Source organism: Filicampus tigris, chromosome 4 (assembly GCF_054856515.1).
Source record: "Filicampus tigris isolate MCC_2025a chromosome 4, RoL_Ftig_1.0, whole genome shotgun sequence".
NCBI classification, from domain to species: Eukaryota; Metazoa; Chordata; class Actinopteri; order Syngnathiformes; family Syngnathidae; genus Filicampus; species Filicampus tigris.
The window spans coordinates 25302465-25315244 of NC_141220.1; the positions used below are offsets into that span (position 1 = coordinate 25302465).

The window sequence follows — 12780 nt, forward strand, 5'->3', positions numbered from 1 at the left end:
GTCATATGTTGTCGTATGCCATGCTAACGCAACGTCTGCACAGTAGCATGCTGCTTCTGGTCAAAGTGCAATATGTGTGTGTGTGTATAAAGACCCGTGTGCAAGCACCCCTAATCTTAACCACAAAGATGTTTACAGAGAGTGATTAGCACTAATTGCTTATTTACATGAAATCGGTGACTCCGCACCATCAATAACACGTCTCGGTAGAGAGGACACAAGGCTGCACTGTGAGGTCTGATCTTATTTAGTAGCAGTTTAGGGGGCAGTGGTTATTCTCAAACCCCCTCGGCTTATGCCAAAGACAAATGAGATAAGGCATAGAGTTTGTACTTTTTGTACAAGACACGATCAAGGCTAGTTTCTCATAAACATACCAAAGGAGGCTACAGTTTTTGTTAATGGAAACGCAGTGCACGCTGCACACATGCCGATTTTGACACAGTGGGATGTCATTTTCATACAAATTGTTCCGGGTTATACTAGCCACAGTTCAAATGTTTGAACCAAAGTGTCATTAAAGAAGGAAGTCAACCCAAACATATTTTTTGTAGGCCCACTAGTTGAGAAAACACAGCATTCTGATTAATATTGCATTTGTGGAATATGAGAAATCCATCGTTTTTAGCTAGCGCGGGGGGCGGCCATTTTGACACATCTGTCGACTGAAAATGATATTACAGCTGCTCAGGGCTCAGATAACAACCAATCATGGCTCAGCTTCAGAAAAACAGGTGAGCTGTGATTATGTGAATGTATGAACTTAAGTGTTAAATACAGTTGAACTCTACTCAGGCCTTGTCTACACGTAGCTGGGGTTTTTTAACAACCGCATATCCCCCCCCCACTGCTGTGTTGGAATACACATAAAAAAAACGCATCCACACGAAACCGCGGAAGTGCATTTTCAAACGCATGCCAAGCCTCTGGGTGGCAGTAGTTAGCCAAATACTGTCCATTCAGAAGGAACTTCCGTCCTCTGACGTCACTTCTACGAAACCAAAAACACGGCGCCAAACTCGTTCGGGAGAAACGACAAGAGGTCAGAATTGCTTTTAAACCTTTCAGCGAGAAGCAGTGGTAGGTTGCAGACAAATAAGTAAGGAGAAAGTGCATCGAGAATGGCTCTAACCAACGCAGCGCCGCGAGAATCCACGTTGACTCGCATGAAAACACAAGTCGCACAATGACGTCAAAGCATCGCTGTCGCACGTTGACGACGTAAATCTCCGGGTCCGACTGTCCCCAGCAAAACGCGGATCGGAGATATCCGCAAATCTCCACTGCGGCCGGAGTTTTGCATTTTCACTGAAAAAACTAAAATAAAGTAAGCGAGTATGTCTTAGGTCACCTTTGGTCTTTTGCTACCAGCTGTGGGCTGCTCATCTGTCTGTGTGTGTGAGTGTCAACAGAAGCTTAATCAAAACTACTGTGTAACATCTGACACACTTAATTGTCCCCCCGCCCACACACACACACACACACACACACGGGCTCCAGTATTTATGTTATTTTATTTATTTATTTTGTGCTGCTAGTTCAGGCTCTTGTGGTCAGCCTTGTGCCAGTCAGTGTGTGTCCACAGCTACTGGGTGATTATTATTATTTTTCTGTCCTCCCCCAGTGGGGGTCGTCGATATGAATGCCATCTCGATCACTGCACGCCATCGTGATATCATACAGGGAGGCAGATGTAAATGTGAGCAGGAGACAATTTGGACTCGGCGGGGAGGCTTTTTGAGATTTTATCTCATTAAAATTTGGGCCGCCAGCCATTTTTGTTTTAATTGGATCAAAATGAACAGTGTCTGGTTGCATGACACATCAGTATCATAGGAGTATTGAGACTGATCTCATTGATTGGTGGTATGCTTCTTTGTCTTCACCACTAGATGGAGACACTACTCTGTCTTTGTATCATGTGGCCACAGTTTAAAAAGAGGTGTGTCTTGATATGGAGAAATGAAGGGTTTCTCATGAATCCCTTCCTACTGTGACTGAAATGAAAAAATCCCAAGGATCGAACGTAGGACGTAATAGCTTTTTTTTTTTTTCTTCGTTTTTACTGTGTGTGTTTTTGTGTGGCCACCTCATCCATATGTTGTAGCTGTTAGCTACCCCGCTGGACTGAGCCTGCAGCTTGGGCAGCAAGCATGAATCATTTCTTATGGGGGGGGTGCGGTGACTCAAAGTGCATGGATGGGCTTACTGCTTTGACCCCCAGCCCCCACCATATTTTTTTAAAGTCACATCTGCAGATATATACCGTGCACATAGCTCTAAAAGCAGGGCTCATTGGCACTGGAGGCAATTAAGTTCAGCCATGCAAGTGAATTCAATTATGCAACCGCGATGAGCCCTGAAATACCACAGAGCAAGACGTATAGTTTGGATTCAACGCTGGTCAATCCTGGTTATGGGAAATTGATGTTAAACATGGATGCTGTAAGGCTTATAGACCCCAGTCTGCATGTCTTTCTTTATGTGTCCTTGCTATAAACAGAAACACTGCAGTTTAACACTCTAAAGAATCTCATATCCACAACAAAGATGGCTGCGTGTGGTGTCAATTCAAAGGGAGAGCCTCAAAGTGAATGCTACACAATATGTAAAGTAGTGCAACAAGGAGGGAACAGCCGAGCGTATCCAAGGCTCCCTTGCTAAACAACCAAGTAACCTTGAAGCTCTTGGCTGCTGATTATTAAGTTATGAAAAGATAAATGGCATTACGGTGTTGTCACCGAGGGTAATATGAGAGCTTGTAAAATATTCACAGATGGTCCTTGTTTATGGTGAAGCTCATACCAGCGCTCTCTTTGTACCTGTGTGCATAACGTTAGTGCTAGTCTTGTCGTAACTGCCTGCATTTCCGTAGCGTGTACCTAATGCTAGCGCTATTAATGTACTACTAGTGTAGCTACAGCTAGTAGTTTCGCAAATGTGTTGTTGTAGCAGAAGTCAGTATTGATCTTTATGCACAAGTATTCCTAATGCAAGCACTAATGTAATAACGAGGTAGCGTTGCTAATTTTAGTATCACTAATGTATTCATGTGGCTAATGCCAGTTCCACTAATGTACTACTGTTGTCTAGCTACGAGTAAACTAATGCCGGTATCGCTAATAATGTAGCCAAGGCGAGTAACACGACTGTACTAGCAGTGTAGCTAATGTAATTTAAGCTAATTTCAAGGCATTTTCTTGGGGGGGTGAGATATTCTGTAGGCGACGCCACACAAAAATGTTCCGCAAAAAGCCAATTTTTTTTCCCGGCACAAAAAACACAATTTCTCCTGAACCCATCATTGAATTTTCAAAAGTTTTCATGTGTTGTATTCAGGTTGAAGTGGCCATTCCAAACTGATTCAGGATTTTGATTGACTGTCATTTTTGGGGGAAATCTTGTCACATTACTAATGTTAGTTCAACTAATGCAATACTAGCATGGCTATTAATAGTTTCACTAGTAGAGCTAATGCTGCTAATGTACTAGTTAAGCTAATGCTTGTGTAGCAGATGTACTAGTTCAGCTAGTACTTTTAAAAATGTAATCACATTTGTTTGTTCTTTTTTTTTTTAAATAAAAAAAAAAAACAATGTTCACGCATACTACTTACAACCTATTTGGGACATTTTCTTTTAATCATCGAAAATTATATCCGACCCATATTTTGTTCAGATGATCAGCTTTATCGCACGGCAGTTCTAGACGATTCGTTAGGACTCAATAACTGGCCGGCACGGACTAATTCACATCCCGTACCGTGCGTATGCGTACATACTCACATCATTACAGATTTCATCAGGAGCGGAGTGCTCAAAATGGCTGCGTTACGATCGCACCGAGGGTAATCTTTCGACAAGCCAAGTGTCATCTCTTGTCGCCACCAGACAACACAATTCGTGCCATTACACATTCAGCTCAGCAGGCCGAGCATCAGAAACAATCTCATGCTCTGCCAGAGAGGTGCTGTATTCCTCAAGTAATTTGATTCCGAGCCAGGGCTGCATACGGCAGAAACGCCACAGGTCACAAGCGTTTGAATGATCATCGAGCACAACGCAAGCACAACCGCTATCGCGAATAGGCAAGCGAGCGGTGCTGTCAGACCTGTGCCTGAAATGAAGTGCGAGTAGTATGTTTTACCTGTCGGGATTGATGACGATACTTGAGATGTTGAAAGACAATCACTCCTGGGATGTGGAAGCGACACCTCAAAAGCGGTCCTTCATCTTAATTTAAATCCCAAAGGGCATGTGTCCAAGAGAGCAGGACGTTATCGATCCAAGCAGATCATTCATTTAGCTTAATCTCTGCGCCGCGCGGGCTTGATGGTTGACAAGCTTCTTGAACCGCAACTGACGGTCCCGCGTGTCCTTGTCACCTTTAGGTCGATACCTGCGCCTGAAAGTGTTCCGCGAGGATCACGGCTCCTGGATGACCATGTTCTTCACCACCATCCTCTTCCTCTTCCTCTTCTCACATATCTACAACCTCTTCCTGCGGATGGCCGGGAGCATGGAGTAAGCCTCATCCTTACGTCCGTTTGTTAGCGCCACACTGCCACGATTGATTCAAACGTCTCGCCTGACCAGAGATTCAATAGAGCTATGATTAATCATCCAAAGCTTTTAAACAAAAGGGAGGTGGATGCTGATAAATTATCGATATACCTTCCAAGCTACACGTATTCATCCATGATCCTGACCGCGGTAGGCCTCAACACCCACTTGTCAAACTCCTGACAGAAATCAATTTCTGCTTTTGCGAGGTGTCCGTCAACCGCTGGGGGAAAAAACATGCCTTTTTAGCTAGCCGAGCACGTGGGATCAAAGCGACGGGATCTGTCTTTTTGTTTGCTTCAGTGATGAAAACGGTCACAGTCCTGGTTCGGGCACTACAGAGATGGAGGCTAAATCTTTTTAAAAATGAGGGTTATAAGGTCGAAGCTGGTAGCAGGTATCAGACACGTTTTTTTTTTCTTTTTTTTTTTCTTCAGCCAGAGGGATGGGTTTGTATAATCAGTCCATTTATCACCCTGGCCTGCTTCCTGCAGGTGACATATGCATCCACCTTGTTTGTCGAGATGACAGTAGCCCAGGGGCGGGTCCGCCGAGATGGTAAACGCTAAAGGCTTGAGGAAATTTGCGGTAATCTCTTCTAAAGAGCATTTATTGGCCTTTTTTTTTTACGCAGTAAGATACCCTCGCCACGACCATATGTGTGTTACATCCCAGAATCAAGGCAGCTGGATGTGTGGGGATCCCAGCGCCAGCATCTGGTGTGATGTCTAAAATGTGGCGGCAAGAAGTGTGTGCTGAGTGAGAAACCTCACAACACTGTCCTGACAACCTGGATTTCACCCCGAACCTGTTACTATCTTCCAAGATGGAGCGTTGACTTGTTTCCCGCACATTCTTTGTCTGTCATTTATAGTCACAATGGCAAGGTTGTGTCGTTCGAAGGCTGGTGGGATCGGTTTGTAGAATCGGTCCATCTGGCACTCGGGCCTGCTTCTTGCAGGTGACATCGGAATCCAACTCATTGATTGGCTCGCAGAAGACAGCAGCTAAGACGAAATCCGCTGAGATGCTACACACTCAAGGAACTTTTGCTAAAGAGCATGACTTCATTGTCAGAGGCAAGCGGGTGTTTCTAGGTCCCCGTTGTGAATGTTCCGCCAGACCTAGAGTGTGTTTACACTACACAGTCCAAGTGACATTGTAGTTTAAAAGACTGCAGATTGGGTATCCCCAAATCTGAATCAGGTTTTGGGCTTATTGGATCGATGCACCCGCTCATTTTCTTTACCGCTTATCCTGTAGAGTGTCACGGGAGTTGGGTCCAGACCAATCACGGCTCACCTGTTTTCTGAAGCTGAGCTATCATTGGTCGTTATCTGAGCCCTCAGGGTGTGTGATGTCATTTTCAGTCGACAGAAGTGACAAAATGGCCGCCCCCTCAGATGGCTAAAAACGGGTGGATTTTGTTGCTTAACTCAAAACAACAAAATATTAATCAGAATGCTGTGTTTCAACTAATGGGCCTGCATAGAACATATTAGTAAAAAAAAATATGTTTGGGTTGACTTTTGTTTTAAGTAACCTGCCTTTACGCTTGTGAATACTCTTGTATCACAGGCTCAGCATTATTTGTCAATTTCAACTCTTTCTTGTTTGTTTCTGTTGTGGCATTTAGTTGTAGGCGTCTGCACATGCAACTACAGTATTGTAATTCAGGTCGGGTATTCAAACAGATGGGTATTGGCACTAAATCAGACCTGCAGTGTAGCAATACAGCCTTTGAGAGATATATGTATATACTTTTACAAATCTAAAAAGCAGCAACCAAAATAGCCCATCAATCTGGCCAACACAGTATGAGCACCTGCACCCCCATCCATTCTGGAATGCTGTAAAGCTTTACATATACCAATAGGGGGTGCTCTGGTAGCGGCGGTGACGACGCTACTCCTGCTTGTTTTCACTTCTCACCAGCAGTTTGTTCAGCACCGGATCCTGCCAAAAACCATTAGCGTTCTCATCTCTGTTCTACTGCGACATGTAAGAGTGGAGTTCACGCCTTGCCGGATGCCCTCAGAAAACAATCGCCGGCCTACGGTGGCACGAATCGTGCAGAGTGACAAAAAAAAAAAAAAAAAAAAGTGATGGAGGCAGATCAAGAAAGAAGGGGGATGAGTCGAGAGTGCCTCACGCATGCGGTGAAAGTTAAGTCTTTTGATCGCCATCCAAACCTGACTGTATTTGCATCGTCTCCCCTCAACCACTCCCCTAGGCGTGGTTGCCACAGCACAAAGAAAAAGTTCAACATGCCTTTGTGGCTGTTGTTCCTTCGTATTTAGACGCCATGGACAAGCTGCAGTAAAGTCTTTGAAAGGATGTTGAGAGTTTTTTTTTTTTTGGCAGGTGATCACTGCCAGAGCCATGATGTGTACTGTGGGGGATGGAGGGGTGGGTGTTCCACACACGCACATTCGCCACATTGTGCCATGTCTCACACCTCGCGCAGGCTAACCGTGAGAACATGGATGTATGACCTCGAGCTGCAAACCACCACATGCCGTTTGTCATTACATTTTGGCCAAGAGAGTAGGTGTCGAGCTCGATTCGGTTTATCCCTCTCTGTAATGCTATTGCGAAAAAAAAAGGATGTGCATTTGACTAAATTTGCAATCATTATTCAAATGTCAATTTCAATCAGTCAGATAGAGTCATGTGTTATTTTACCCATCTACAGCACATAGGGCATCTGTTGATGACCAAAGGTGTTGCCATGCAGTCTTATTGGAACTAGCTGACACATGTGTCTAGGGATGAGAAAAAATATCGTATCGCGATGTATCGTGATACTTTTTTACCTTGATGAAGTATCGATACTTTCGATACCTTATGTTATGTTTTGGACATTCTGTAACATACTTTTGGTACATTTGAGGTTAAAGTTGAGCTTTGTGAATGGAGTTTTATTTATTGCACTCGTGTGTATCAGGTACAGTTACTGGAACAGTTTATGCACTTTTCAATCATGACACCTGAATAACTGTCAAATGGCACTTAAATTAAAACTTTGGAAACACATGCCTCAGTTTTTTAAATATGTTTTTATGATATTTAAGTATCACAATACGTACCGGATCGCAACTCCAGTATCGGGATCCATATCGGATTGGGACAAAAATGTATCGTCTCAGCCCTACCCGAGACGTTACAATGAAGACTTATGGTTTTGAAACGGCTAGGTAGACGCGGTCACCACTCAGCTTCAAACTGGTTTTAAAAAATGACGTGTTGACGTGAGGTCGCACGGTCGCCCATCCATGCTTTGTCGGCTACTTACGAACTGAGGTGAATGCTAGGCGCTAATCTGACTTGCACCGCATCAAGGCATCTCTATGCGCTTGCTAGCTGGCGTGGCTAAAACATGGTCCTCAAGCATTGTGAATTCCCTCTAACTAATCCTGGCTTCCATGGCGCAAAATAAGATACACTTCTAATAAGCATTGTTATCGCTCAAAGGGGTGAGTAGCTAATCATGCTACCCAAAGAGAGAGAAATAGCTAAGCTAGTTTGAAAGAGTGCTTCGATGTACAGTGATCGAAGCAAAAGTTTTTATCATAATATACAGTATACACTTTTCACAAAAGTCTGGCAGGAACCACGTTAAAATGGGGAGTAACCATCTTAGAACAGCAAATTAGCAGGTAAATTAAATAGTGTCTAGAGAGATATTTAGAGAATTGCGAACAGCTACACAGCGCTCAAAATCGGAAATTACGTAATCAGTTAAATTAGCCAGGACAAATCGCTTATAAGATCAAAAATATAATATAGTATATTTATTATTGAATGAATGAATGAATGAGCTATGTTACGTGTGTTTGCATGAGTTTTGAGATCTATATGATAGGTTTCAAAATTACATCATCTTTTTTTTAAAAAAGAATTCTCAATAATAATTTAGCTTTGCTAAGGGCGTATATTTAAAAAAAATGTTTTTTCATTACATAGAAGAAGGGATATTTATTTTTCACATTTAAATCACACATTCAGAAATACCGCCACAATAATTTTTTACACATACGCTTTTATCAGAATATACAGTATAACTGGTAATGTGAAGGGGTTCAATTTATACCATGACCTAACTTTTGGGCCTCAGCCTCCGTTTGAAGCATTTAGTTTGCGGCAAAAATGTGAAAAACAATTGACATACAATCTATATGTACAATGAATATTAATGCAAAAGTTAAAACATTTTTGGTTTAAAGCATATGTGTTTACATCCAGTGTTACACCAATGTCATATTTGTACGGGTATATGTGTGACAGCAAGCACTAGTTCTTTCTTTAAGAGTTGAAGAAAATCGTGAACTCACCAATTCGTATTTTGTGCACAGATTATACCTCGTTTGTGGCAACACATCAGCATTTTGTGCACATTATATCGACATTGTGGCAACAACTACAAAAAAAAATATTCACGCCATGTCTGGGGCTCTGTGGGCAAAGATGAAAAGGGTGGTTTGGTTTCCCACTTTTCTCACAGCAATGCAATTTATAAACGCTCCCCCTTTTCCAAACAGCTCATAGGTTGCATTACATCTTGTCATCGGAATAAATGGCACCCGGCGGACAGTAAGGCATCAACAATAGAACGTTTTGCGTATTTACTCACGCGCTATGTCGAGTCAGAAGAATTAAATCGAGCAGGAGCTCTCCGGGCTGTGTGTGGCACGTCAGCGGTCTGTTAACCGACATTATTAACAGCCACCTCTGGGTCAACAGCTATCAACCTGTTACCTGCCGTGTGTCATTTCAGGAGGCAAACTCTGCCTGTGGTGGCTCCCTGGGAACTGTAATCCACGTGAAGGCTATTTGCATTTTAATGTAACTGTCGGATTGAGAGGTGGGAGGGAGGGAATTGGGGGTATTTGTGTGAAACCAGGCCCGTGTGACCACCCCGGGAGTTTGATGGGCCTCGTCAGCGTTCGGTTAAATCGTGCAATTCCATTCCTCCATTTTACAGTCCCATTAGCAGCCAAAATCAGCCTCTAATTAGCCTGTGTTATTTAATTAAGTCAGCCAATATGAGGCGCAGCCATTAATCATGACTAATTTAGAGGGAGGCGGGGCTGAACTGTGTGATTGTGACTGTGAAAGAAGGTAGCAGCTGTTGTGTGGAATCACTTATACACGTTTGAAGTATCCAATGTCGTTATTTCGTTCGCATAGCTGACTTGTGCAGCTTGAGTGAGATCAATTCCCACTCAGTCTCGTCTCGCAGTCGCCCAGAGGTTGAGTGACAGCCAGTCAAAAGTTGTAGTTTGCTTTTCCTCCGTTAATCATCCCGGATAGGCCGCAGCACCCGTCATGAGCATGAACAGGATAAGCGCTCTAGAAAAATGATTGGATGGATGTTCAAAGCGGAGGGAGGGGGGGGGGGGGGGGGAAGACGTGTATGTGCAGAGTGGCGGGGTGAGGACGGGGGTGGGGAGGGGGCGGGGTGGGCTGTGTTTGACAAGAGCGACACCCTAAGCGGGATTAGAAACCATCATGGTATTTGCTGTTGTTAACCATGATCCTTTGTGAGCGTGCGTGTCGTTCCGGCTCTAAGCCGGGGCTAATGCACAGACAAATGGTTGAACAAATAGCATGTTGTCCAATGTTGGATGCCGCCTGTTGCGCGCCGTCACGTGAAAGCCCTGAAAAAGCTCCCCGAGCCGTCCTCCCCGTTATGCTCAAAATCAAATCATGCCAACGCAGGAATTACGGCTTTAATAAGGCGGAAAGAGGAGTTAAGTTATAATCGTAAAGCTACAATGTCAGCGGGAAGACGTCGCAGTTGGATTCCTTTAATCATAATTTACCGTAATCACCTTGCCCGTTTTGACTTAGTCATTTTTCCAATGCATGCCTATCAACTTGATTCATTGGTGCCTTTGCACCAGCAAAACAGGTATAAAAGAGTAGAGGCCATATACTGTACGTACACAGTGGTAGGCATTCCGTATGTACTGATGGAAGCTCCGTCAATCCGTCGCTGACGGACACCCGTTTAGCTGGCAAATGATGAATAACTGAATTTTTTTTTTTTTTTTTTTAATGACCCACTACGCACCGACGGAATTGGGTCTTCGTCCATTACTGGAATGGAATGGCAACCGACCGAACCTTCTTAGACTGACGGAAACCCGCGCTGTGTGTCTCGCGTGCGTTTGTGCGCAGGGGTGACATCACCGAGGTTGCTTGGACGGCCTCCTCTGCCAGAAAGAAAAAAAAAGTTTGAACATCGCTAGTCAATCTGGTGACTGGTTGCTGTGTTGGCTGCTAAATGCTTTCTTCGTTGACGGTAAAGTAAAGTAAATCCACTCACCCGATACGTCAACTTTCTCGCTCCACGTTCTTCAAGCCTGCTCGTTTTTTTGCCGTGGTTTCGGCCAGTAAAGGAAGCTGGCTTTGTTGTCTACCTCTCGGTACCACAGACCGCAATGATATTGTCCCACGTTGTTTTCGTTGTGTGCGTTTGCGTGTGCTGTGTAAGTACGTTCTCGCCGCCGCAACGCCGTAGAAAAAGATCTGACGGTCCTAAAATAGTGGTGATGATTTATAATAATTTGTTTGCTAAAGCATTTAAAAAACAAACAAAAAGAAAAGACGTTGGCAATGACGGAAACGCAGTTAGAAATAACAATGACGGAGTGACGCACTGACGACCACCGATTTGGTTGGCTTGAAATAATGACGGACTGATGATGACGGATTGGCGGCCCGGCCGCTGCCGAATGATCAATGCGAGATTGTCCAAATTCACGGACGTGCCCGCCTCTGCTCCTACACACAAACAAATCTTGCCGCTATCTCACAAAATGACTCATTATATATTAATATGCCCGCCCATGGCAGAAGGCGTTGACGCCGCTGTGATTTCCTAGCATCTGGGAATACCCGGTGTTATTCCAAGAAGCCGGGTGACATGTTTCTTACCTCGTTATATCTTCCTGCTGCTTTCTGGGACACGGGGGGGAAAGGGGGGGGGGGGGGGCGTGTCAGTGGTCCTCTCCATATGTCACTGCCACGCTCATGGCAAACAGCAGCAGGAGCAAACAATAACCATCATAACCTTGATGCATTCTTGTGTCAACTGGGCATGGATTTACATTTTTCTGTGTGTGTTTGTGCATCCTGTCATCCTCTCACGTTCCTTATTTGCGAACAACCTTGCTGATGGTATTTTCCTTGCAGTATGTGACTTTCACAGAATGTTGTCTTACTTGGATTTTTCTTATGGTTATGAATATATGTACGAAGACAAAAAAAAAATACTAATATATTTACACAAAACTGGAAGGGAAGGGTTTGGCCAAAGGAAAAGTGAAGACATATTTTTTTTTGTAATAGCTATGCTTCTAGGAACTCACCACACTGTACGTTATAGCCACTTTGGAGTCAGAAGTGGGACAGCGTTGACCTCGACTAATACTTTTTGAATTTACGACCATTTACTAGTTCATTTATCCTGGGGAGCTGGACATTCCGTCTCCGGGACGGACAGATGTCCATTTTGTGGACGGACGGAGGACGAGAAGTCTTTTAAAAAGGACGGACTAAGCAAGGACGGGTTTTCGTCCATCCCTGATTGGGTCAAGTACCGACTGAACGTGTTGTGTTGGGTTCTTTTAAAAAGAACACAGAACCCCCGAAGAACCCTTTGCAAAAAAAGGTTAAAGTACCCAGCTCTGAGTTTAACATTTTTGATATTTTGTTCAGACTTGATAACGTGAATTTAAAGTATAGTTCATGTTTTATTACTAACTTGTCCTGACAGGATCTTTTTGTCTTGCCACCGAGTAGTCTTATTCACTTGCTTGCCGCAACAGATGAAGAGGTTCTCGAATGCTACATGTTGTGTTTTCTTCCTTTCGTCTGTCATTTTGATCTCACGTGACCGTAAGGCGAGAGCACCGAAGTGTGAAATGTCAACTTGTCACTGTCACACGAAAACAGAAAAAGACAGGAATGGCAGTACGGGGCGAAACCTTTGGCCGATGCAAAAAAAAAAACAAAACAAAAAAAACCGCTGCTTGGGCCTGAAATGTAATGAATTGTCTTTACAACTTGCTTTTTCAAGCTTAATCATCCCAAGGGGGTCTAGAGGACTGAGGTCATTTTCTGTCAAGGGACAGGCGTACTGTATATTCCCAAGACAAAACACATCGAGTTTCGATTGTTGGTGGTATCAAATGGAGAACTAAAAATGGAA

The 12780-nt window shown here is 43.8% G+C and overlaps 1 protein-coding gene across 5 annotated transcripts in view; it reads left to right on the top strand.

Moving 5' to 3' along the window:
- Positions 1-12780, top strand: part of tmem117 (transmembrane protein 117) — a 40385-nt gene that overhangs the window by 9187 nt on the left and 18418 nt on the right. For 3 of the 5 annotated variants that reach the window (XM_086027642.1, XM_086027645.1, XM_086027643.1), the window contains exon 3: positions 4391-4523. In XM_086027642.1, coding sequence (XP_085883768.1) covers positions 4391-4523 — 133 coding nt within the window. Of the gene's footprint in view, positions 1-1230; positions 1328-2665; positions 2747-4390; positions 4524-12780 lie in introns of those variants that run through there. The other 2 variants (XM_086027646.1, XM_086027647.1) reach the window with 2 other exon arrangements.